The following is a 24,865-nucleotide window of genomic DNA, read 5'->3' on the forward strand; positions in this document are numbered from 1 at the left end:
AGGAAAGGAGCACCGGCCAGCAGGGTCTTCTGGTAGTGGGAGCACCTCCTCCGCACAGGCACCTCGCACCAGTGGAGTCTGGTCTCTGCAGCCCCTATCTGTCTCTCCCCCCAAAGCGAGACCTCTCGTCTTAAGGAGGCTCCCTCACGCACGACGGCGGCGTCGGTTTGATCGTTTGATTATATTTTTCTTACCATAAGCTGAGGGGGACGTGAGTCCTGACAAGAGACGGCACGATGACAGCTGTCGAAACCCACATCACTTACAGCAACTCCTATACGGTCAACCAAGAAGAGGTGTACATGACTCAAGAGGATGACTGGGACAGGGACCTGCTGCTGGACCCCGCCTGGGAGAAGCAGCAGAGGAAGGTAGGTTTGGATCTGGAATCTCGGGACAGTGGGGTTCGCTTGTGTCTGCGTGCGTAATTACGCACAGTTTGACCCATACACTTACATTGTCAGTGACTGTGCATTTAAACACACCAGTGTCAACAATTGGGAGTTTTTTGTGATTTGATGCCACTCCCCAATCGTACAAAATCTATAACAGTCCAACATGAAACACCAGGGAGTTGCGTCTTAGTGGCTTTCGCACCTGGCACTTCAGTCCTGCTGGAAGCTGTGTGTGCAGATATTTTAGGCTGTGCAACTTTCTCAGTGTTGTCTTTCAGATACCCCCGATTGCCTCCCGAAGACCGTCTATATATAATACCTCCCCCAGGCTTCAGCCTACATTTCAATTGTATCCTATAACAGTTATTTATTAACGTAAGATAATAATTTAAAAAAAAGTAAAAAGCAGGGCAAAGTGGCGTGGGGAAGAAACTAAAATGAAATAAATTCAAGTGAATTAAAAATAAATAAAGATTTGAGATAGTACACGTACATTTTGGAAACATTATTATTATTATTATTATTATTATTATTATTATTATTATTATTATTATTAGCAGTTAAGTAAAAAAATATAATGTGGAATTCCAACAATGCTTTGCCTGAGGCTGGAGGTCACAGTATTACAGCGCTACAGAAGTAGTAGTAACACTACATGTAAATACAGTGCTTTTGGATAAACAGCATTATTGCTTACTCGTAAAAAGTTGTTTGGGAAGTTCTTATACTAAAATATAAAGTATGAAATCTTTAAAAATCGAACGTATTTTGAGCCTAATCAGTAGCCGTACTGAAAACGTAGAAGTAGGGGCCACTCGTTGCCTTGACAACCATCTGAGGACGAGCGGCACAGGTGCGTTTAAAGAGCTGTCAGAGCTGATAGTTTAGAGGCCAAAATGACGTCTGTCGCTCCTAAACCGGGACAGAAACGACGCCACAGTAGTTAATACAGTCGGGTGACGATTAAAACGTTCACATGATTCAAGCAGCACCGCATTCTCCCGCTGGATGGAAAGATATTTGGCGTTTTTCCTGCTGCTTATTGCTAGTACGTCCGTTGCCACGCGACAACCGCCATTTTGGGTCACAATTAGCCAAGACGCTACTGGACACCTGGCGCACAAGCAGAAAATAGCTTCCGGGTACATCATTTTATGATTAGAAGTGAGGGTTTTCTCAGTTTTGAGCTTTTTAAATTGTGTCATTATTTTGCAGAGACGCCCCAACGCTCTTCATACTTACATAGATATAACAATTAATCTTCCTAATTTCTGAGGTGGGTGCTATGTGTTGTCTTTGCCCCACACTATTCTTATGAACCCAATCTTATACAGTTTATACAATAAACATTTCCAGGGTAATCGTGCAATTTAAGGAGCAACGTGTATGAGTTGTAGACATGCCTATTTTATTCTCAATTAAGTGTTTTTTAATACCTTAAATTTGGTGTGGTTTATCTGATAGCTGCTGCTTTTTAAATCTTGTATGGCCTGATTTGGAAAGTATCATGACACATCTTAGCCTCTTGTGTGTTATGCATTTGCTTTTTTTTATTTGTTGTACAGTTTTCTGTTCCTTAGCTGGTGTCAACAATCAAAGAGCCTAACAAGTGTCATTCAATTTAAATGTAATCCAGAGTCCTTTCAATCCGATCTACCTAAACTGCAGTATTGTGGTTCATCACAGGACAGAGCAACACAGCATTGGTTTTGTAAGACTGCACTGTTCTGATGGTACTGGGTTTCTGAGACTAGATCTGTGTAAATACCACCGCCTACAGAGCTGAAGCAACTTCTTAGTGTGACAAGGCTGAGAGACCTCAACAGATGGTGGCAGCAGGAGAGAGAGAGAGATGGCAAGGCCAGTCGATATAGACCCCGGGTTGGTTTCACCATCCTACAAATAAACATCTTCCCTAAAAATACTTGCTCTGCTCTGCTCTCCCTCTCTTTCTCTCCCTTGCTCGCTCGCTCTCTCTCTCTCGCCATAATATCAACACTTCCTCTTTTCCCTGTCCCTTGACACCTTTGTGTCTTTTGTCTGAAAACTTTTTGCACATCAATACATATTGCATATTGATGGTTTTCTTCCGTATGAACCTGTTCTGTATTTTTCCATATGTAAGATGATATAAAAGGCCTTGAAAAATCCACACAGCCAAGCGTCTCTCTTTAGATTTCACCTCTCAGCCTCCCAGGAGAGGAGGTCACCGTACTCCGTTGCTCTCCTCGGCATTCAAAATCTAGTTTAAGAAGCTGATATCAGCCCATAAATATAGCCAGACCATCATTTTGTAATGCAATGCATCTGAAAGGAAATCTTCACACCATCTGTTCCCTCATCACATCCTTGAGATTTCAGTGGAAAAAGTGTCTCATCGCTTGACGCAGTAGTTAAGTGTTTGTCAACACACAGTGATGCTGAATCTGATACTTGACATTTGAAATGGCCTGTGCTTGTGTGTCTGTGTGTGTGTGTCACTCCTGTGTATGAATTGAACATTTTGGCAAAGTGGTGTATTTTTTGATGAAGCAGATGTCACAGACAGCCAGTGAAGTGATTAATGGCTTGGTTTTAGAGCTGGAATTTCATGTAATAGGAACTGGCAAAAATCAATTTAGATATTGCATCTAGTCAGGGGGGTGTCGGGTGGACTTGAAAGGACAGAGTGCTGAGATTTAATTGCATTTTTATCAATGTGACATCATAATGTTAGAAATGATTGAAAGTGCCGTGCTGACAAATTATGTATCGGTTCTTTTCTTTTTTTCCCCCCCATTCTGCTCATCCAAGTCTTATTTAAGTGATGAGACAAGTAGACAAGCTGGGCTCATAAATGGATCTTTCTATCAACTCTTGTCTGCTTGACAAAGATGCAGTGCTGACAGCATAGACCGGAATTGTTAAAAGCAGATCAATAGCTGTTTAAAGATGAAGTCTCACAAGGACTGCAGTGTCTTTAGGCCATATGGAATCCTGAGTGCAATGTGTGTTATACGTGGTTGAAAGATGTTTGTAAGTTTGCAAAGTACTACAGATGGCCAATAATGCAGCTTACTAGCTCATTCACAGCCAAATGTTACATAACAGCTTCTCTTTATGTTTGCACAGTGTTATTAAAAATGCAGCATTTGAACAAACTGTTTAGCAGTGTGACTGAACTCATCTTCATCATAGTCTCAAGTGTTCAGCTGCTAACCAACCAAGTGAATGAGTGTCTGTTTAGCAAAGCTTATGCTGGGACCAATCTATAAATACCCGTTACATATGGCTATCAACAGCCTTATTAGCTCAGCTGATCTAACGGCTGCAGAGGATGCTGGATTCTCTCTATAACCATAGACTGATTCATGCATGGGGCAAAACTCTTCCATGTTTATGTAGATGTCTGTTTGCATGAAAATAGTATTTGTCATCACGGAAAAAAATAATATTGAATAAATATGAATATGATCTAACTAGTAATCTATATTTATGTGACAATATTTAGTATTAAAATGTACATGCTAAGTCATCTCACTGTCAGTTTTTTGTAACCCTTAATGTTTCTAAAAAAAGGGTATGTAAGATTTTAACTTCTTTATTCATACCACCCAACATCTCAATATGAGGATTTAGATATGAGGAAATTCAATCAAAAAACTATAAAATATTGAATTATCACTCTATCCATTTTGTATGTAGCACATAAACGATATGACGAAAGCATCGTATCTTAGGGCAAATAAATGACTACATCTCAACACGTCCTTTTAAACGCTGATATTTCCTGAGAAGTTGTTTTGCCTGTTCTATTTTATTCCATCCTATTCAGTTCCACAGGGTTTCAAATGAAGTAGCCAAAAGAATGAGCATCGTCGGAGTCAAGTGTTATAACGCGATATAGAGTAACGTGTTAGTTATCCACTCAACCTGATGTAAGTGTCCCTGTTGGGTGAGGAGAGGTCCTAGGGTGCTGTGTAATGGAATCTATTCTCGTCTAATCTCATTTTGCAGTTTTAACAGCTCAGCCAGGAGTGCAGCAGTCGGACCGGCCCACTGATGTCACTTCCTACCTGATCACACCGCTCACTGAGATATGTTGACTTGCTGGCTCTTCTCGAAAACAAAACAAACTCAAAACAACACACAAATATTAGATGATTATGTGGGTAATTTAAAGATAAGGAAATAAGAACGAAAGCTACGACATAAAAAACTAATATTGCAAAATTGATCATGTAAGGTTGATCTCTTTGACCTTTTATCTCTTCATGTCCTCAGCTAAACTACACTGAGCCGCCACACCACCGGTATAGTCCAGTGCAACCCAATATGAACACTCTTTATATAAGCCCTACCTTTGTGATGTGGGTAATGTAGAGGTTTTGTTGACATTGTGTGGGAGGGGTGCTTTTTCAAGTCAGTATTGAAATTGATAGGTCAGTACTTAGCGGTGCCGTTATGCAAGTCTGCTTTGTACTGAGAGGTGTTTCCAATATTATGCCACCCTTGTGTGTGTGTGTAAACGTGTTAACACCTCTATGACACAATGTCAGCAACTATACGTATGTTATCAGCGGTTATATGTTTGTTGCAAGGATGTTACACAGGATTTAAAAAGGTGTATCTACAATGTCAGCGTTGGGTGTGTGTGTCTGTGTGCCATGCTTTTAAAATGTCAGGTTTAACTGACAAAGCAGAATTCACATTAGCAGTGATAATGAATTTACCTTGTTCTTCTGTGGCATCAGAGCGGTGCTGTATAATGATGATGCATATAATGACTCCCACTGAGCCCACCTCTGAGACCAGATTTTAATAACAATTGTCCCTCTGAGATCTCAGGTGTCTTTAGAGGGTGAAATGACATGAAATTGGATTTGACGAAAGAATAGACGGATTAGCCTCTCGGTGAAGGAATGAAAGGAATTTTCCTAGTGCTCCTCTCAGTTTTAACAAGACCATTGCTGGGGAATTTGCAACAGATGCTTAATTCACCACATTAGTCCTGCGCCAGTGAACTGTGAATGGGCTACCTAGTCCCACAAGGCATTAGGCCGAGGGAGACCACCTGAGATTACTTCCCGTGATGCATTTTTGTCAGCGGCATGTGATCCCACTGCGAGAACGGTTACTTTGTGATCTCTGGGCCTCAGCAAATGAAGCAGACCAGATCTATGGCTTTTTTATCGGGACTGATAATATAACAACCCACAACTGTATTCAGCTTCGGCTCGCTGGCCAGTAATTGAATCATTTTCAGCTTGTGCCAAATTATTGTGTATTCCAAGCGAATTATGCTAAAATGATATAGGAACAATCAATGCTGTGCACTTTGTCTGTGTGGCTTTTCACATACAAAGTATTTGTACCCGAGTTGAACGTAAGTGGAGAGGAGAGAGAGCCAGCAGTCAGATCAAATAGCAGTTTCTATTCCAGAAGCTGTGTCCATGTAGGGAGGCTTCTATAAACTGCTTTAGTACAGACTCAGGAGCCCTGGGAGGCCGTAAGAAGGGCTGAGGAGTGTGTGTGTGTGTATGTATGTGCGTGTGTATATGACGCCTTGTGATGCCACTGTATTCTCTTTGCGAGAAAGAATGCATTTCTTGTGAGATTTGGATGAGTTCCGATGACCGCTGGGCCATAGTTTGATGTGAGAAAAGGGTTTCAGAATGCTTTACAAGCGCGAAAGCTGATACATGATTCAGTCGTCCTGACACAATCCGCTGATTGATGGACTGTGAGTGCAGCCATCTTGGATCTGATCAGATCAACGTTTTGTCTTTAAATCACTTTAAAGCTTGTGTTGGTAAGGAAAAGAGTCTTGAGGCTTTCATTGGTACTATCCGCGTCATCATCTGCTATTATGCTATGCAAGCAACTTTGTGTCCAACTTAATATTGGCATTAAATGGTGATTCAGAGTCGTCAGAAATCGGTAAGCAATGCAAAACTGCAGCCATCATAGGTTCAGCCGGTGTGCTGCAAAAATGAAAAGTTGTGTTTTTTCTGCAGAAAGCGACCCACGACGAATCGGTGGCTGAATAATGTCACCTCAGGTCCCAATAGTGTCAGACGCTCGTGTTGCGTTTATGCAGGATAAACAGTGCTGACCGTTCTGCTTGCAAAACTAATGAGACGGATGGAGCGCTGAACTAGCCAAGCTCATAATGTTGGGGCTGATTCTGGCTGTATGCAATGTGTATTTATAGGCAGGCAGCAGCAGAAGTAGCAGTCGTCAGGAGGAAGCTCGCTGAAATGTGAGGTCTCCTATAATAGGACAGAGGTCATGGAGATATCATTATTTTATAACATCTTAAAAAGGTGCAACCACAATCTATTCCAAATGTATTCCTGTCGCAGCCTTGTGCCGGCATCTATCTACCTGTCAGTAAAGTACATCATCTTCACCTCACCTTGGGCTCTAACTTTACTTTTCCCCCTGCATAGTTAATAGGACAGTTTTCCACCTCTGATTTGTACATTTCATCAGTGTGTGCGGTCAGTGAAAGACAGAAGCTATTGTTCTGTAAGCTGGTAAAGCCACAGTGGAATACGTGTCTAGCTGTTGCATTAGGTACTGTAGGTGTTAATGGCTGCGCTAACTAAGGACCGCTTGAATGACATACAGGTTTGTTTCTCATGAAGGAGAGCTAACCTCATGAACAAATAACAAAGTTGTTGGCCGTCTAGCGAGAGCGTTAACTGGTTTTGTAGGTTTACAAGGTCAACAATGCCTTGCTCTTCTGCAAAATGAATGAAGGCGTCTTGCAAATTTCCAAACACAGACGTGGACCAGTTTCACCCATGGATCCTATGATCAAAGCGCTCTGTTCGGATGAAATTAGCTGACCTGAGATCCGCCCAGACACTGTTGCGTTCTGTTTCGGAGAAAGAACACGCCTACTGAAACGAGACTCCATCTCCCCCCCCCCCCCCCCCCCACATGTCCTCCTCCTTGAGCCAGCCGCACAGTCATAAATCCTCAACCACCGCTTACATCAATTTATCTCTCAATGTCAGCGTCAAAGACCAGAGCTCATTAAACGACAAAGGACTGGCAGCCCTGAACCTGCACTCCTCATCGTCAGTCATACAGTCAATAAAATCATCTGCAGAGCTGTCCAACTTTCCCTGGTATTGTACACGTCCTTCACACATTATAAATGTAATCTGTCGTGGAACCCCTAAGGAGATGGTCTATTTTTAAGGAAGGATCTCCTAACCCTCACATGATGTCATGCAGGCAGCGTTATCCTGGTATTTCACACTGCCAAGCAATTTAAAATGATTCATCCTATCCATGCAATGCCAGTTACATTAAATAAAGGAAGCAAGAATCCATTTTATTTGTTATTTTTGTACTTGCTTGCCCTTCCCGTTTCTACCCAAACCAGTGTTGTCCTCTTACTTCCTGTTAGTTGTCCTTCACACACATGAAAACCGCGTTGCCATGTTCCCATACTTCTATTGGACGTGTGGCGCTTGTGAAAAGTGTGTGTGTGTGTGTGTGTGTGTGTGTGTGTGTGTGTGTGTGTGTGTGTGTGTGTGTGTGTGTGTGTGTGTGTGTGTGTGTGTGTGTGTGTCCGGACACACACAGAAGCTGCTGGAGCTGCACATCGTTACTTTTGGCTGTCATGTCTGGCTGCCGTCATCATTCTGGTAGCACAGCCAACCTGGAACAGAGCCGCAGTAGAATATGTTGTTAGGCGCTATAACAACCTTGTTTCCCCACACTGAGGTGAAGCAATTAGTGTCAGCATGCAGACAGACGGTCGTGTCAAAACAAATGATTGACTGAATCAGGTTAGCCATCCGTATCTCTTCGGTGAAGCAGCTGAAGACGGAGGGAAATGGAGCATAGTTGCTCAGAACCAATGTTTCCAGGTGGCACCAGTCATGTTGTTGTTGTTGTAATAGCCTTATTGCTTAAAGCACAGTGACACTTGTTTTTGTGCCTCTAACTGGCGGCGTGCTTGTGTTCATGTTTGTATGCTCTCGAATCTCCAAACACAGAAGGCTTCACAGTGTTGGTGTTGCGCCAGGCGGTGTTGTGCGAGCACCGACGTACCTGATGTGTCAGAAGAGTTGTGTGTTGTGACTGAGGATGTCAAAATGCAGCCTAAGATAATTTGAGGGGCTGCTACCTTTCATCAGGGCCACCATCTGTTCTCTCAAAAGTAAAACCAAGTCCGTGCTGTTCACAGTGTAGCTCACTGGCATCTGGCAGAGGGATGGTGAACACATAGGCACCCGCACACACACACAAACTCTTTGACTAGAGGAGGTGTGGCCTTTTATCCTCTAAACACAGACAATAATCCGTTGGGTTTGGACTCAGGCCAAGCACATGAGGCTGGCATCAGCCCGTGTCAGCAGGACCTCTGGGAGATCAGCCCGTTCCCACTGCTAATACTTCATAAGGACGAGGCGGGAAGGAAGGTTGCTGCTGATTGATGCTAGTTGGTTAGATTCCACCTGCTGTTTAGTGGCTGACTGAGCGGTATTTAGGTTTTACATTATGGAGAAAAGCTGTTGTCTGTATTGAATTGAAAAGGTTAACTTCTTTAGAGCCATTAAAAAAGTTGATTTGTTTTTTTTTCTTTCATATTTGCTTGACAAAGTGACATGAATCGATGACCTCTGGCTCTAAAAGTGTAATTGTGTGATTGCTTTTGCGATGTGGGTGTTAATTCAGCTCATGACCTTTGAGTGTGATCCTTCCTCTGTTAGGAGCAAAGAGGTTCTTTTGCTGCAGCACCTGTGAAGTTCATACATCAGGTCAACCGTGTGAATGTCTGCATTCATTTTGGAAGTCATTTTGCTTTTCTGCACCACTGACTTATTCTACCATTCGTGGAAAAAAAAAGACGGAAAAAAGTCTAACCAGTTATTGTTGTCACCCGGTATACAAAGATTTGGTGATGACATCACCGGTCTCTGGAGGAAGTTCGGGATCATTCCCAGTGGCTCCCTGGTTTATGCTCTTTACGCAATAGCTGTTTAGGGGATTAAAGTTGGGGTCGGCGGGGCAGAAGGGTTCGGTCAGCCCCGTAGAGGCGGGTGCAGGGATGAGCTTAGGTCTTATGTCATTGTCCCAAATTGTCCTTGTGGCACCCAAGTTCAGGGCTTCTGGTCTCTTTCAGAGGGTGGCTATTTAAAGCCCCAAAGGGGAGGAAGGGGCGAGGAGAGCAGGGGGGGTTAGTGGCTCCTTAATGTCGGCCACACCTGTTGTGTGTTGTAACCCCCCCCCCCCCCTCTCCCTCCGCCATGTTTCTGCCACTTTATCGTCTTGTGAAACTTTGTGTAGTAACTTTTGCAACTGCTGTTTACAAGAACTCCCTCAGTCAGATGTGAAGTTATTGAGAAAGAAAAATATCCATAAGTGTTGCCTGCATCCACAGTGCCTACGTTTGTCCTTTTGTATCGTTTGTTTACATTTTCCATGTTGTATCTGTTAACTGTGTAAAGAAGCAGCAGTTACGTCAGTGTACGTAGATTCACACGGACTTTGACAGTCAGACATAATGCCACGTTGCCCGATCAGAGCGCTGATGTGACTGCAGGGTGGTGTTCTGTAGAAAAGTGCATCCTGTCAACAGGATTTGAGAGGGGTGTCGAAAAGATTTTGGCATTTGGGTCTAAGTGCTTTTGAGCCCCTGTTGTGGCGGATGGCCCGGATGGTCAGAAGTGTGATATTTGACAAACACTGATATCAGACGGAAATCTAATGGAAGAAGGAGAAGAGCTCAGTAGTGGAGCAGCTTCACTTTATTGGTTCTGACAGGTGAACAAATTATGCCCATCTCCTAACGCTCATTTCTAACGCTGTCGGTGCAAAATTGATGTCTGTGCCAAATGATGACAGTGGGAAGTTGTTTATCGGTGCCCTTCATACTCTTTTCCACATATTTGTAATTGATTGGATTATTATATTCCCCAAACAATATAGTGCTTGGGAGCTTGAGCCTTTCTGTTGTGTGTCAGTGTGTTTAAAAATGTCTTACCCTTGGTTTGTTGACATTATGGGGGGAAGGTACACATGCCTCCTCTGGTCAAACGCTTATTGTTGTCAGACAGGTGGACTCGAGCAACGGCTGTCCAGAATCACGACTATTATTACTCTGGGCTTTCAGTTTGATTAGTCAGTGATGAATAATAAAAATACTGTGGTGTGTGGTTGTGTGTCTTGTGTTGAGCAAGTTTGTCTTTATGAGTGTTTCTATTTGTGTGTATGTGCATGTGTTGTAGGCGTGTGTGTGTGTGTGTGTTGCTGAACAGGTGTGTGACCGAGGTAGCTGTAGCGGACAGGTGGGTGCAGAATGAACCATGTCAACCTCGCAGGCGGACTATATTTACACCCATAGAGAGACATAAATACCTGTGTTATATTAAGTGAATGCACGTGGACTGTGTATATACATAAGCCCTATGTAGGTTAATGTTGGGAATGTGTGTATATAGCAGTTAATTCACACCGACCTGTCAAGACGTTGACCCAGAGCAACCGCAGGGGGGGCGTGGCACAGGATCGGAAGAGGAGCAATACAAATGAATGGGGCGATACTTCTTCGTCTCGCTTCAGGAGAAGGAGCGCAAAAGAAAAAGTTTGGGAACCACTGCGTTAAGGCATACATATCCAGCTTCTTATGTCAACAGGATGACTTTTAAAGGTTGTTGGTACCAGGTGGCCTCATGGTGGCGCCCTAATGGCCACTTTTCAATTTAGGTGAGTCTAGTCAGAGGTGTAGAGGTATGACGTCTTGTTTTTGTGTCAGACGGTGGTGAGAGAGAGAGAGAGAAATGGAGATCTGTGACTCTACAGAGCACCGTACACATAGCAGGAGTCACACCCACACCAGCCTAATCATCAGGTCAGACACAGCCGAGGTGTCACAGCGTTCACAGCGTGCTAAGTGTTGGACTGGCACCAGCGCTGGCACGGTGGGAGAGAAGACAGGGAACATTGGTCAGTCACAGGTGGCCATTTTGAGAGCGATGTCACATGAAAATACAATACTTGTTTGGGGTTGAGGCAGAATACTTCTATACTAACGCTATGACAATTCAAATACGGCAGCATATGAAATACAGTTTCACAGTTTAAACTTAAATGAAGAAGAATAAAGGTCAAGTAAACATGCAACAATTTTAATAGCGACCAACTTCTATGCAGGTACTAACATGCAACATGAAGTATATTCGTCTAGCGCTGATTAAATATTGCCAAATATTCAAAGTAAATGTATTTTATAACTCATCAAGCCAAGGAACCCGAATTTTCAAACCAGATGACCTTGAGACACTATTCTCCAATTTACTGGTGCCAGTATTACCCTGGTCAATGTGATGTGTAGATTCAACGATGCCTTGCTCATTGGCTCCCCTGTGAGGCCGGTGGCGGTGGTAACTCCAGGCTGCACTGTGAGTTGCGTCAGCTCTTTGGCGGACGGCCGAGCTCGCTGACGTTCTGAAATCGTTCCAAGCGAGGGGAAAGGATGTTTAATGTAACGCATGTGTAAGCTGACATGCGTATGTGCGTGTCGGCTGTATGGGGAGGGTCAGCAGCCCCGATTCCCCTTTGGTGGTGGTGGTGGTGGGGGGCGTAGTTATGGCAGGCATTCAGCTGGGTTACAGTGACCTCATTTTACAAGAAGGACCTGAAAAAAGGGGCCCCCACCGAGCCAGACCGACAGGTGTGGACAGGCGGAGAGGAAGAGGGGGGTGGATGCTGGGATGGACGGTGACTTCATGCTGGTGGCCTCCTCAGATCACCGCAGACGTGCCACCCCAAACATTTCAAAACCAGGCAGGATGAAATAACGGAGCATTAAGAGCAGAGGGATGTATTTTCTGCTCAGCTCAGCGTTTTGGCTTTAATGAATTTGGCCTCCTGTTTGTATCTCAGGTTTAACTATTCCAAACCAACTTCAGACTTCAGTTACCGCCAGTCCGGATAGAGACGGCTCCCCTTTGATGCTGGTTGAAGTCCAGGAACTTTTAAGCTTCTCATCTTTCCCACACTTTCTCCAGTTGATTATTTTATCTCCCCGCATATTCTTCTATCCATTCCTTCCTCCCCCCCTCCTCCTCCTCCTCCTCCTCTTCTCTTCACTCTCTCCCTCAGTCTTGGACTCTTACAGTTTACCTCAGGAATCCTGCCCTCTCAGCTGTCCAGTGGTGTCCCATAGCAACCCGATTTAGCCTCCACCCTCCCTCCGTTTTTCCCTCCTCCTCGCGACTCCTCGCCTTTCTTTCTCTTCCTCCTTCACGTACCTTCCCCTTCTCCGCCTTGGCCCGGTGGCCCTCTGTGTGTGTGTGTGTGTGTGTGTGTGTGTGCCGGATTAGGAGCCTGTCTAAATTTGGTCATGCGTGGCAAAGGGGACAGCACCTGCTGGGACCCCGGCTGGTTGGACAGGCGTCCTCCTCTCCTCTCCAGGCCCTTACATCAAATTACACCGGGGCCTGAGCATTCCTGCCGCTCCTCTCTCTTCTCTCCACTTGGCGTTTGCGCCCCTCTGCGAGTCTCCCTCTCTCTCTTTGGTCTTCAAATCGTTAAGTTTAGTTTTTAAATGGGAGGATGTTTTACAGGCGTGACCAGGTCGTTTCTATGCCAATGTGGTAACACTTTACAAACATTTGGCAAAAGAAGATGCAAGTCCATAATTCTTTCTGTAGAGGGCGCTGCACAACCCAGAAGCTCACCTGTAGCTCCTCTGGAACTGCATGCATGATGGACAGGTGTTGCTGTTTCCCAACTATTGGCTAATTAATGGATATATTGCTGACTTTTTTTAAATTATTTATTTATTTCTGCATTGTTGCTTGCTTTCTGCTCATGCATTCCATCTCTTTCTCGGGCCTTTCCATTCTATCGTTCCATTCCTCTATTTTCCCTCTCGCTCGCTCGACTGCCTCCTTCCCTCTGTCCCAGTCCACTGCACCATTTCTCTCCCTCGACTCTCTCGCCTCTCATTTCGTAACCTCTCCTGCTTTCTCTTGCGTTTTGCTTCTGTCCGCCCATGCAGAGCCACAGTCGCACTTCAAGTTCAGATGACACGCATACACACACACACACACAGGTGTAAAGATGCGCACGCATAAACACACTTCTTGTAGTTTATTATTCCATGCACTGTAATGGAAACCTTGTGCTGTCATCGTCTGAGCATATAGCCTGGTTCATTGCTAATTTATACATTAAATTCTCTCGCTCACGTGCTATCGCTTTCTCTCTCTCTCTCTCTCTCTCTCTCTCTCTCTCTCTTCTTTCCCTCGCTCTCTCCCCCACCCCCACCCACCCACAGTGTCATCTGCAGTTAGTTATTCAGCTCATGTACTTATTCAGCCCGCACGCCCCCACATCCTCCAAACCCTCGCAAACTTTTGGTTCCGATAACACTTATACACGCTCGCAATGGAAGACACACACACAGCCACACGTATCTCATCTTCACAACACCATGAAAGCCTCTCAAAATGCCATTCAGTGATTGATTGAATAGCCCGATTGAACCATTTGGATTGTCCCCGACGTGCACAACGGATGCCATTAGGCAATTTTCCAGGCAGGCCAAATGTAAAGCTCTCAAAGTGACTGAGAGCCGTTTCTATCGCCCTCTGCATTCTGAGCCCCATTACGAGCTCTGCCACCGTATAATGAGGCGTTTGCTTCTAAACTGAGATACCTGCCTGTGGAACGCTGCGGCTCCCACCTGCTCTCGCCAAACGCCCGCGACAACACGCAATTACGAAATAATGGCCAATTTTTTGCAGGTAAAGTGTGTGTGTGTGTGTGTGTGTGTGTGTGTGTGTGTGTGTGTGTGTGTGTGTAAATGGAAGTGGACAGTTCAGGCTTTGATAAGCACTTTTGACCCTGTTCACAAACGGTGACAGACATCAAGTTGTGTTTGTGCGGGCGGGCGTGTGTGTGTGTGCGCATGTTTTGGTCCGAGTGCATTTGTAAGAAAGTCTGGATGGTTGTTTGGGTGTGTGGACTCTGGCGGTAGTGTAACCCTCCACTTCTCTCTCCCTCTCTCTCTCTCTCCCTCTCTCTCTCTCTGTCAGACCTTCACAGCTTGGTGTAACTCCCACTTGAGGAAGGCCGGTACACAGATCGAGAACATTGAAGAGGACTTCAGAAATGGCCTCAAACTCATGCTGCTGCTGGAGGTCATATCAGGTGGAGGAACACACTCCCATACACACACACACACGCCCACACACACACATAGAAATCTATTCTTGGTGGTAAAAGCTCAGGTCTTTGTGTCCTTGTTGAGAAATGTGTATATAGTTCAGAATGAGACAAAGAAAAGTTAAGTTTTGAACATATGTTGGCCATCATTAGTTAAAGATCTCACACATGTTATTATATCTAAACCCGTCTCTGCTCCGTAGGCGAGAGGCTGCCCAAACCCGACAAAGGCAAGATGCGTTTCCACAAGATCGCCAACGTGAACAAAGCCCTGGACTTCATCTGCAGCAAGGGGGTGAAGCTGGTGTCTATCGGTGCTGAGGGTGAGACTCCTGCTGTGACTACCAAGTGCCTGCTCAACGTTTCCTTCCTCCTCCTCCTCCTCCTCCTGCTACCTGTTCTCCTCTCCTCTCCTTTCATTAATACACCAAGGTCACACACCATTTGCATAACTCGAGCAGCAGATGGCTGAAGAGTCAGAGGACGTGGGATAAGGTGGCAGTAGCAGGAAAACATATTCTATTAGGAAGTTGTTGATTATTCCAATGTTTCCAAAGTTTAGTTTCTGTGAAATATCAGAAGTGGTTGTTTTTAGAATAAAGATAGAATGACGGGAGATGAAGACAAATCATTTTTCATGCTCCCATATTTATGACATTGCTTTCCAAAGCCGTTTGACCCTCTGAGGTTAAACTTCCACGGGGATGAAAGACGCTCACACACTGCGTGCGACGTTCACACAGCAGAACTTCAAAAGCGCTTTCTGTAAATGTTTCCGTCGCGCTGGTTTGCCTCGTTTCAATTGCAGCCGATATCATTCTGAGCCTTTGGGCTGCATGAGATGAAATGTAAACAACCACACACACACCAAACGCACAAATAGCTCAACTTGTTTCAGAAACGCAATAGAGTTATTTCACACACTTCCTGAATGAGAAGAAGGATTTATTCTCTAAATGTCTGTCGCCGTGTTTACTTACAGTATCTGTGTGTGTGTGTGTGTGTGTGGCTGTTTTGTAGAAATCGTCGACGGTAACGCGAAGATGACCCTTGGTATGATCTGGACCATCATCCTGCGTTTCGCCATCCAGGACATCTCTGTGGAAGGTGTGTATATGTGTGTGTGTTTACATGACGGTCTCGCCAGGAGCAAAACGTTTCAAAAGCTGTGTGTGTTGAAAGGAACAATCTTAAATTTAAGGAGATTTAACAAACACTTTTTTAGGCTTACTGACACACATTGTACAGAGAAGCCCTTTGCACACACACACACACACACACACACACACACACACACACACACACACACAGATATTCCGTATCATTGACTGCAATAACAAAGTTGCAGCGACTCTCCCTTCAGTAGCTTTGCACTCATTGTATTCAGCAGCTCAGTGAATCATAAAGTGTTGTCGATGAAGAGTGTGTGTGTGTGTGTGAGGGCTGGAGGCCAGAGGAAGGAGGAAGGACGACCACTTTAACTCTCCTTTTATTGCTCTCGCTCTTTAATATCTCGACACGCTTTTCCCTCCCACCAGTTTGAGCTTTTTAAAAACATTGTTACATCATTTCACTCGTACACTTCTGTCCTTGGTCCTTGTTCCTTTTTTTTTTGCTGACGCTTCTCAATAAAAAGGCGTCATCTTAATGCTTGAATTAAATAAGTTTCATAAGTTTTCATGCCTCACACATACTCGGCTCCCTCATGCCTCACACACACTCGGCTCCCTCATGCCTCACACACACTCGGCTCCCTCTACCTCACACACACACTCTGCTCCCTCACCTTTTCCCAGAGACCTCTGCTAAGGAGGGTCTGCTGCTGTGGTGCCAGAGGAAGACTGCCCCCTACAGGAATGTCAATGTGCAGAACTTCCACATCAGGTGGGTCTGCAGCGCCACACTGTGGCTTTAACAGAGAACTGCACTCCTTTGTGACTCCTTTCCACCTTTTCTTGATCTTAAACTTGTTTGTTTTTCTCTTTCCCCCATGTGTTCATGTTTTCGTCTTCCCTTTCCACGTTTGGGAAATCATTCCCTCCTGCCCTTGTTCCCTTTCTTCACCATCCTCCCACTTCTCTCTTCACTCGCCTCTCCACCTTCCTCCCCGCTGCTTCCCTGGTCTTTGGTACCCTGGTCCTCCTCTGCTCGGGTGACTCAGTTGGAAGGACGGCCTGGCTCTGTGCGCCCTCATCCACAGACACAGACCCGACCTCATTGACTACTCCAAACTGAGAAAGGTGCCCAGTCCTTCACTCTTCTCTTCCATCCTGTGCTTGTCTGCTTTATTTGCTATCATTTCACTCCTGTTGTAAGCCTGATAATCTTCATCTGTTCATAGCTTCTGTTAGATACCCTGGCACTGACACATTGAGTATAAACATGCATGTGTGTCTCTGCCTGTAGGACGACCCCATCGGTAACCTGAACACCGCCTTTGAAGTGGCTGAGAAGTTCCTGGACATCCCCAAGATGCTGGACGCTGAAGGTGATTTCTTCATGTTTTGGTCTTGAAATAAACACAACGTGCAGGAAACGCCGCCGATCTCCTCTGCCATCAGCGCCACATGCAATAGCAGATGGTACAAAAGCTGAGAGGACCTTCTTACTTGGAATTCAACCATCTGCTTTACAAAATGAATGCATTTCTAATCCTTCCTCTTGAAGCACAGATGATGGGCAGAAAACTCAGAAATGTGTTGGCAAACTTTGTTGCTTTCTCACCCGTAGATATTGTGAACACACCCAAACCTGACGAGAAGGCCATCATGACCTACGTGTCTTGCTTCTACCACGCCTTTGCTGGCGCTGAGCAGGTCAGATATTACAAAGTTATTGAGTGTGATGACTGAATAATTACCCTGATTATTTATGTAGTTATTTTTGGCAGCTATTGGGTCAGAATGAAGGGCATCATACACACTCAGAAGGACCATATGCCTCTGTAGACGCTGTTGGCACTCTAAATTGCCTTGTATTTAATGCTGTATAATATAATCTCTCTTTTTAATTGATTAGAACAGCTGTCGACATGATTTAACATCGCTGGTGAATTAATATGAGCGATGTCCGCATCCCGGTTGTATTTATTCAATGATTGATTTCCCTGCAGTGCTGTAGTTGTAAATGTATGTAAATTGTTGTTTTCCGTCTTTCCCAGGCTGAGACGGCTGCCAACCGTATCTGCAAGGTGCTGGCTGTCAATCAGGAGAATGAGAAACTGATGGAGGAGTACGAGAAGCTGGCCAGCGAGGTGAGAAACTGCAGTTGCCGTTAACTGTCAGTCTGTCCCTCCGTCCCACACTGCAGAAACACTTTATTGTGCCAGTTGGATGAACTAAACTTTCTTTTACCCGCTCCCTCACCACGCTAGCTGCTGGAGTGGATCCGTCGCACCATCCCCTGGCTGGAGAACCGCGTGTCTGAGCAGACCATGCGCGCCATGCAGCAGAAGCTGGAGGATTTCCGCGATTACCGCCGCATCCACAAGCCGCCCCGCGTGCAGGAGAAATGCCAGCTGGAGATCAACTTCAACACTCTGCAGACTAAGCTGAGGCTGAGCAACAGGCCTGCATTCATGCCCTCCGAGGGCAAGATGGTGTCGGTGAGTTACAGAGTCCTATCTTTGTAAGTGTGTGAACCGAGTCATTCAATTTTGCTCAGAGAGGTGGCACCAAGACGTATTTCCTGTTCCTCGTGCACCTCAGTAGTGTTTACATCCCCTCTCTCTACTTCCAGGATATCGCCAATGCATGGAAAGGTCTGGAGGGAGTGGAGAAGGGCTATGAGGAGTGGCTGCTGACTGAGATCCGCCGTCTGGAGAGACTGGATCATCTGGCCGAGAAATTCAAGCAGAAGTGCTCCATGCACGAGTCCTGGACTGCAGGTAGGGAAAGAGGAGCAGATGACCGTGGCTCAGACTGAAATCATAGTTGTGGGTTTGATTCTGTGCCCCTCCCCCCCCTCCCCCCCCCCCCCCACCCCAACACTTAAATAAAGAAGAAAAACATAAGAACCAAAGACTGAATAAACCCACAGAGAAGCTTATGTTGGCAACATTCTATGCCATGTCAGAAACATCCACAGTGGGAGGAAAAACTCAGAATGAATTTACAGCCGTTTAAATCTGCACCATTGTCCATCTTGAAATTTGGCCGTTGAAATGTTCCCGCTCCACATCAAACGTCTCCGTTCCAGGTAAGGAAGACCTGCTGTCCCAGAAGGACTTTGAGTCGGCCTCCCTGATGGAGATCCGAGCCCTGATGAGGAAGCACGAGGCCTTCGAGAGCGACCTGGCCGCCCACCAGGACAGAGTGGAGCAGATCGCCGCCATCGCCCAGGAGCTCAAGTAAGGAATGAGAGAGTGGGAACTGAGGCCAGAGAGTAGGTGTTGCATGCTGGGAAAAATGTAATCCACTAGCCCAGGGTTTATTCGGGAGCTGCAGTCCAGTTCAAAGCTGATACACACACCGCACCCGTGTGGATTTTTGTTGACCTTTTTGCTGGAGTTCATGGTGTTATTTTAGTTTTTACATCAGTAGGAAACGCTGATAGGATGATATTGAGAGATGTCGCTGTAAACTCTGTAGGTGGGATGGGGGAGGAGGGATGACCTAATGAAGAGCAGGTCAGGTCAGAGCAGGTCAGGGCAGACGAGCGATGACGATGAGAAGAAACCTTTGATATGTCTAACCTTCTTCCTCGACACCTTTTTTTTACACACAAGCTGCTCCGGATGGTTTGCGGTTGGATTGCTTTGTAGAGACGATGAAGACGTGCACATGCCAAGGATCGTTTATCAGTCAGGACATCCACAGCAGATATAGATGCAAAACTCTTCATGACTCATATTACCTCACACACACATTCCAGGGAGTGTGATTACAGATATTTGGGAAAATGGGAATAATTTCAATCAGTCAATCTGTCAAGTCTAGGTTTATGTCCACTGATCTCTCTTAAGTCTTCATGTATGGTAAAGCTCTGAAAGGTTTAAAGTACATCATTGCATTTCTATGTTAAAATCTTAGAGCAGCTTCCTGTATTTTCTGAATTTCTCATAACTCCAGATTTCTAACGGTCAAATTTCTGACTCTGTCAACTCCTGCAGTGAGCTGGACTACCATGATGCTGCTTCAGTCAACACCCGCTGCCAGGGCATCTGTGACCAGTGGGACAACCTGGGTACCCTCACCCAGAAGAGGAGAGACTCACTGGAGGTCCTCACTGCAACAATAACAACATCATGTCTTTGCTCGTTTAGTCAAAAATACGTCCATGTCTTACGTCTGCATCATGAGTCTGTATCTTTGTGTGTTTCCAGCGTGTGGAGAAGCTGTGGGAGACTATTGACCAGCTGTACCTGGAGTTTGCCAAGAGGGCAGCGCCCTTCAACAACTGGATGGACGGAGCCATGGAGGACCTGCAGGACATGTTCATCGTCCACAGCATTGAGGAGATCCAGGTACAAACACAATAGTTTGGATGTTTGTTGTTTTGTTTGGATCTGATGGTCTTCCTCACCTCAACCTCATGGTTCCCTCGTTCAGAGCCTGATCACAGCTCATGACCAGTTCAAGGCCACTCTGCCCGAAGCTGACAAGGAACGCATGGCCACCATGGGCATCCACAGCGAGATCCTGAAGATCGCCCAGACCTACGGCATCAAGCTGTCCGGAATCAACCCTTACACCAACCTGTCACCCCAGGATATCAGCACTAAGTGGGACACTGTGAGTCAAACGCACACAAATGATGTATTCACTGAGACTAGTTCTACCTAATAATGGATTTCTGGTTGCCATCCTAACCGAGCGTCATGTAGTTATTACTAAACCCATACACAGCAACACCACCAAAATATAACTGTGTGGGGAGCTATCAAGATAACTGCAGAGCTCAATGTGTCAATGCAGCATCAGCCTCACACACATCACACCATCTGCTCTTAAAGAAATAGATTTGTTCCTGTAGATGGGGAGCCTGACTTTCACTTTCCCCCAAAGTCTGCCTGCATAATCCACTGGTGGCTGTAATGTAATGGCTCTGTCCGCAGGTGAAGCACCTCGTGCCCCTTAGAGACCAATTGCTGCAGGAGGAGGTGGCCAGACAGCAGGCCAACGAGAGGCTGAGACGCCAGTTCGCTGCCCAGGCCAACATCATCGGGCCCTGGATTCAGACCAAGATGGAGGTACAGTGTTAGCGTGACATGACACCAGGATGTGGGTGATAGAACAGGAAACGGCAGGTTTGCTTGTGTGCCTGAGGCGATGATGTGACCTGAATGTGAACAAGACGCCGCTTTAGTCGCCAAGAGCAGCTAACGAAGGATTTGTCCTTGTGACATTGGATCTTTATTTGAGGGACATGAAAGTTGAAGAAATAAAACAAATCAAACAGTAGAATCTGGAACAAAACTTCATTAAATTAATTTACCTGTAGTTCTCATAGTCATACTGTATATCACTTTTATACCATTTTAAGTAAAAGTACATAGAAGTAGGTGCATAAGTATCCATATATTATACAAGGGTAATAGGACTGGACTGTGTGTAGAGCACAGAGGAAGTGTAATGTTCTGTGTATTAAAGGGGGAACTACAAATCCCAAAGTACAGCTGAGGGTTCTTGTATTCACCGGCCTCCTCTCGTTCTCCTCCCTCTCTTCCGTCTTGTGCCTGTAGGAGATCAGCCACGTGTCGGTGGACATCGCCGGCTCCCTGGAGGAACAGATGAACAACCTGAAGCAGTACGAGCAGAACATCATCAACTACAAATCCAACATCGACAAGCTGGAGGGAGACCACCAGCTCAGCCAGGAGTCCCTTATCTTCGACAACAAGCACACCAACTACACCATGGAGGTGCGGCCCCACAAAGGGACTTCACCTTTTAGCACATCATTGTACTCTGTGGCCTTCCTCTAAGCGTTCGTCTCCGTTTCCTTCCTTCGCCACAGCATATCCGCGTGGGCTGGGAGCAGCTGCTCACCACCATCGCCAGAACCATCAACGAGGTGGAGAACCAGATCCTGACCCGCGACGCCAAAGGCATCAGCCAAGAACAGCTCAACGAGTTCAGAGCCTCCTTCAACCACTTCGACAGGGTGAGGCATCACTGATCACACACACACACGGCCGTATAATCATGTCCACTCCGCTGGGATGGTCAAAAGAAGATATGAACTCATTTTGAGCTGTGCCTTTCTGTTTACCACATCAGTTTGGTCATCAGATCAGAAGCACTAATGAATGGGACTGAACACTTTCTTTCCCCTTTGCAGAAGAGAAACGGCATGATGGACCCAGACGACTTCCGTGCTTGCCTCATCTCCATGGGTTACGATCTGGTAAGTGCAGAGTTCGATTGAACCTATATTTTTTTTGTACGGAAATTAGAAAACTGAATGAATATTTAGTGACTGAGTGTCAGGAGGCTGAACTAACGCGTGTTCTCTGATAGGGTGAGGTTGAGTTTGCCCGCATCATGACCCTGGTGGACCCCAACAACACGGGCGTCGTGACCTTCCAGGCCTTCATCGACTTCATGACCCGCGAGACCGCTGAGACCGACACCGCCGAACAGGTCATGGCCTCCTTCAAGATCCTGGCCTCAGACAAGGTGAGTAGGACCAGACGTCCTACACGCAACTTTACAGTCAAGCATCTAAAAGCCTCAGTATTGGAAGAAAAGCAAGCCTCATTGACATTTAAACCACCTTAACCAACAGCTGATTCATTAAGAAAAGCTCTTTAGTGATATTTTGAGGCGGCTGTAGCGTTCCAGGCGAGTAACGGAGTCTTCAGAGAGCCGTCAAGCAAAATCTAAACGCCTGTCCACATAATCTGCTGCGCCTCTCTACCACACAACAAGTCACACCTCCTCTCTCTCTGTCTCTCCCTCTCTCTCTCTCAGAGTTACATCACAGTGGAGGAGCTGCGCAGGGAGCTGCCACCAGAGCAGGCCGAGTACTGCATCACCCGCATGACCAGGTACATCGGGTCCGAATGCCCCTCCGGTGCCCTGGACTACATCTCCTTCTCCAGCGCCCTCTACGGAGAGAGCGACTTATAAACAGAGCCCCCCCTTCTGTTCCTCTACTCTTGACCCTCCTTCCCAGCCCCGCCCCCTCCCCTCCCCCCTCCCTCCTCCCCGCCCTATATTTCTCCGACGTGGAGAGAGTGATTTTAAAATCAGCCGTCACTCCGTATACGCTTTGTTCTTATTTATCCTCCTGCAGATCTTCTGTTCTCCCCCCCACCCGACCCCTCCTGTCTATCCTTTTCGTGCCCAGAGAGGCCGAGAGCAGCGGGCTTTGCTCAAATCTGGCTCACTCCGCCCTCAGGAATGTGTAGGTATTGCACTTAAATTATGTAATCGGCGTACATATGACAATCCTGCCTTTACGAGAGGTTGAATAGAAAGAGGTAACGCGGGCGGGGCGGCGGTACCAAAACAAAGCACACTCTCTTTGAGCGAAGCCTTCTGCTCTCCACCTCTCTGATAACTTGTTTTTGTAGAAGGGCTATTAAAGTGAATACATGGGATAAAAAAGGCTGGGTGGTCAGTTGGCTTGGTTGGTTGTGTATTTGTGCAGATGCATGCAACGTGAAAGTTTAGAAAACGCCGTCATTGTTGAGTCTTTTACTCTTTTCAATCCTACAAAAAAGCCTTCGTCTAGAAGCTGTTGATGTTAAGTAGCTAATCGGGAGCTACGAAGCCGAGCGATCCTCTCTCTCTCTCTCTCTCTGGAAGAAAACTACAGCACTGTGAAAATGTTTATGTTGCCGCTCGTCTGCTATGATAATTTAACCCCGGAGATCTTAAAGCCAATACGGAGGGCAAAAAGAGAGCGCCTACACTTTTACGTAGAAAGTACGTACGACAGGGGAGCGACGCCGAAGGTTAAGGGTGAATCGCTGCAAAGGCCAGATAGGGACTCAGGAACGACGGCGGAAAGGTGAAATTGTTTGAGCGATCCCACGTACCCTCACCAGGCGGGAGGAAGAGGAGGGTAAGAGGGAGGCGCCTGTCCAGCAGCGAGCGACAACGGGGCATCAGGGAAGTTACCGATGAATAATTGATACTGTACGTGGGACCACAGCGGCCCTATGTCGGTACGTTAAACAATAAGGGTTTGGTCCCGTTTTAAATGAGATCGGCCACGATACGAGACGCAGCAGCAGCACGAGTCGACTTCTCCCTGTGCATGTTTTCCCTTTGTCATCTGTGCTCCATCCAACCCTTCCTCCTCCCCCTCTTCCTCAGCTCACACCTGTCTTCACACACAAACACGTCACCGAAGTTTCAAAACCACACCTTGGAATAAAAAAGGAAAATTATATTACTAAGCGGACTTTTGTTTGTGTTTTTTGTTACGATTGGAGCCTCACTTCTTCTTTTGTCAATCTACTACTAACATTGGGGTTTGCTGCTGTGTGTCACAAATGGCTGACCTTTAACCTCCAGCGCTGAGGTCACGCGTCGGGGTCCCAGCAGAGGCACGGGGGGAAGTCCAGGTCCTTCTCCTGAGCGTGGCGTCTCCAGTGCTCCTGGTCCCCCGGGTGCGTCAGGTACCGGCTGCCCAACTTCAGCTCAAACTCCCTCAAGTCGCACCACAGCTGGAAGTCCTGGAGGAGGAAGAGGAGTCCATGGTGTTGGAAGAAGAAGGAGGGAAGGATTTGTTAAGAAACACCCTGAAATTAGTTGATATTTAAATAATGGAGTAAGCAAACGGTATAAAATCAGATTTATGATCCAAGCAGCTGCTGTGGATTTAAGCAGGTTGTGATGTGTGACCTCTGACCTGCAGCCACGTGTGTCCCAGAGCTTTGCCCACAGTGAATCTGCGTCTCACCGCCACCTGCAGCAGGTTGTTGATAAGGCTCACAGCTGGGGGAGGAAGAGGAAAGCAGATTCACTGTGTGGACAATAACGGGTAAGAACACTGGTTCACTAGAGCCATCTAGTGGTCAACTAGGGAAGCGTATAAAACAACAACTCGGCTCTTCTCCACCAACTCTCAGCCTGTACACTAAAATCAATACAAGCTTAATTAAGACGCTAGCGGTTTTGTAATTTAAAAAGTTATCTAATTTATACTGTTTACTGCTCGCTTTAAGAAACTTTTTAAAATCAACTTTTCATTACACAACAAACAAATTAGTATCAAAGACTATTTGGTGTTTCTGCCAACAACGGTTCTGCCAACACAGCAGTCACTGGGAGCTGCCAATCTAAAACTCTAGATGAGACAGATAATCCATCGAAATAACATTTAATGAATCATATTTC

General features: G+C 45.9%; 2 protein-coding genes across 3 annotated transcripts in view; one reads left to right on the plus strand and one right to left on the minus strand.

The window, feature by feature from the left end:
* Nucleotides 1-46: 46 nt before the first annotated feature.
* On the plus strand, nt 47-24,019 carry actn3b (actinin alpha 3b). Its single transcript, XM_076162552.1, has 21 exons — nt 47-371; nt 14,444-14,558; nt 14,777-14,896; nt 15,594-15,680; nt 16,370-16,457; nt 16,735-16,813; nt 16,980-17,061; nt 17,304-17,389; nt 17,734-17,826; nt 17,947-18,177; nt 18,312-18,459; nt 18,771-18,921; nt 19,684-19,792; nt 19,897-20,037; nt 20,123-20,305; nt 20,629-20,763; nt 21,256-21,435; nt 21,531-21,677; nt 21,855-21,920; nt 22,034-22,192; nt 22,487-24,019. Exons 1-21 carry the CDS (start codon nt 237-239, stop codon nt 22,643-22,645), a joined length of 2,694 nt encoding a protein of 897 aa, XP_076018667.1. The 5' UTR covers nt 47-236; the 3' UTR covers nt 22,646-24,019.
* The window catches only part of prkd4 (protein kinase D4), a 10,449-nt gene continuing 6,777 nt past the window's right edge, over nt 21,194-24,865 (minus strand). For both annotated transcript variants that reach the window (XM_076162555.1, XM_076162554.1), the window contains exons 18-20: nt 24,378-24,463; nt 24,028-24,201; nt 21,194-21,291 (exon numbers count right to left, since the gene is read on the minus strand). In XM_076162555.1, the coding sequence (XP_076018670.1) occupies nt 24,049-24,201; nt 24,378-24,463 (239 nt within the window). In that variant the 3' untranslated portion in view covers nt 21,194-21,291; nt 24,028-24,048. The remainder of the gene's footprint in view (nt 21,292-24,027; nt 24,202-24,377; nt 24,464-24,865) is intronic.

The sequence above is a fragment of the Genypterus blacodes genome, unplaced genomic scaffold (genome assembly GCF_046128005.1).
Source record: "Genypterus blacodes isolate CSIRO-AG114 ecotype Tasmania unplaced genomic scaffold, CSIRO-AGI_Gbla_v1 ptg000122l_1, whole genome shotgun sequence".
Classification (NCBI taxonomy): Eukaryota; Metazoa; Chordata; class Actinopteri; order Ophidiiformes; family Ophidiidae; genus Genypterus; species Genypterus blacodes.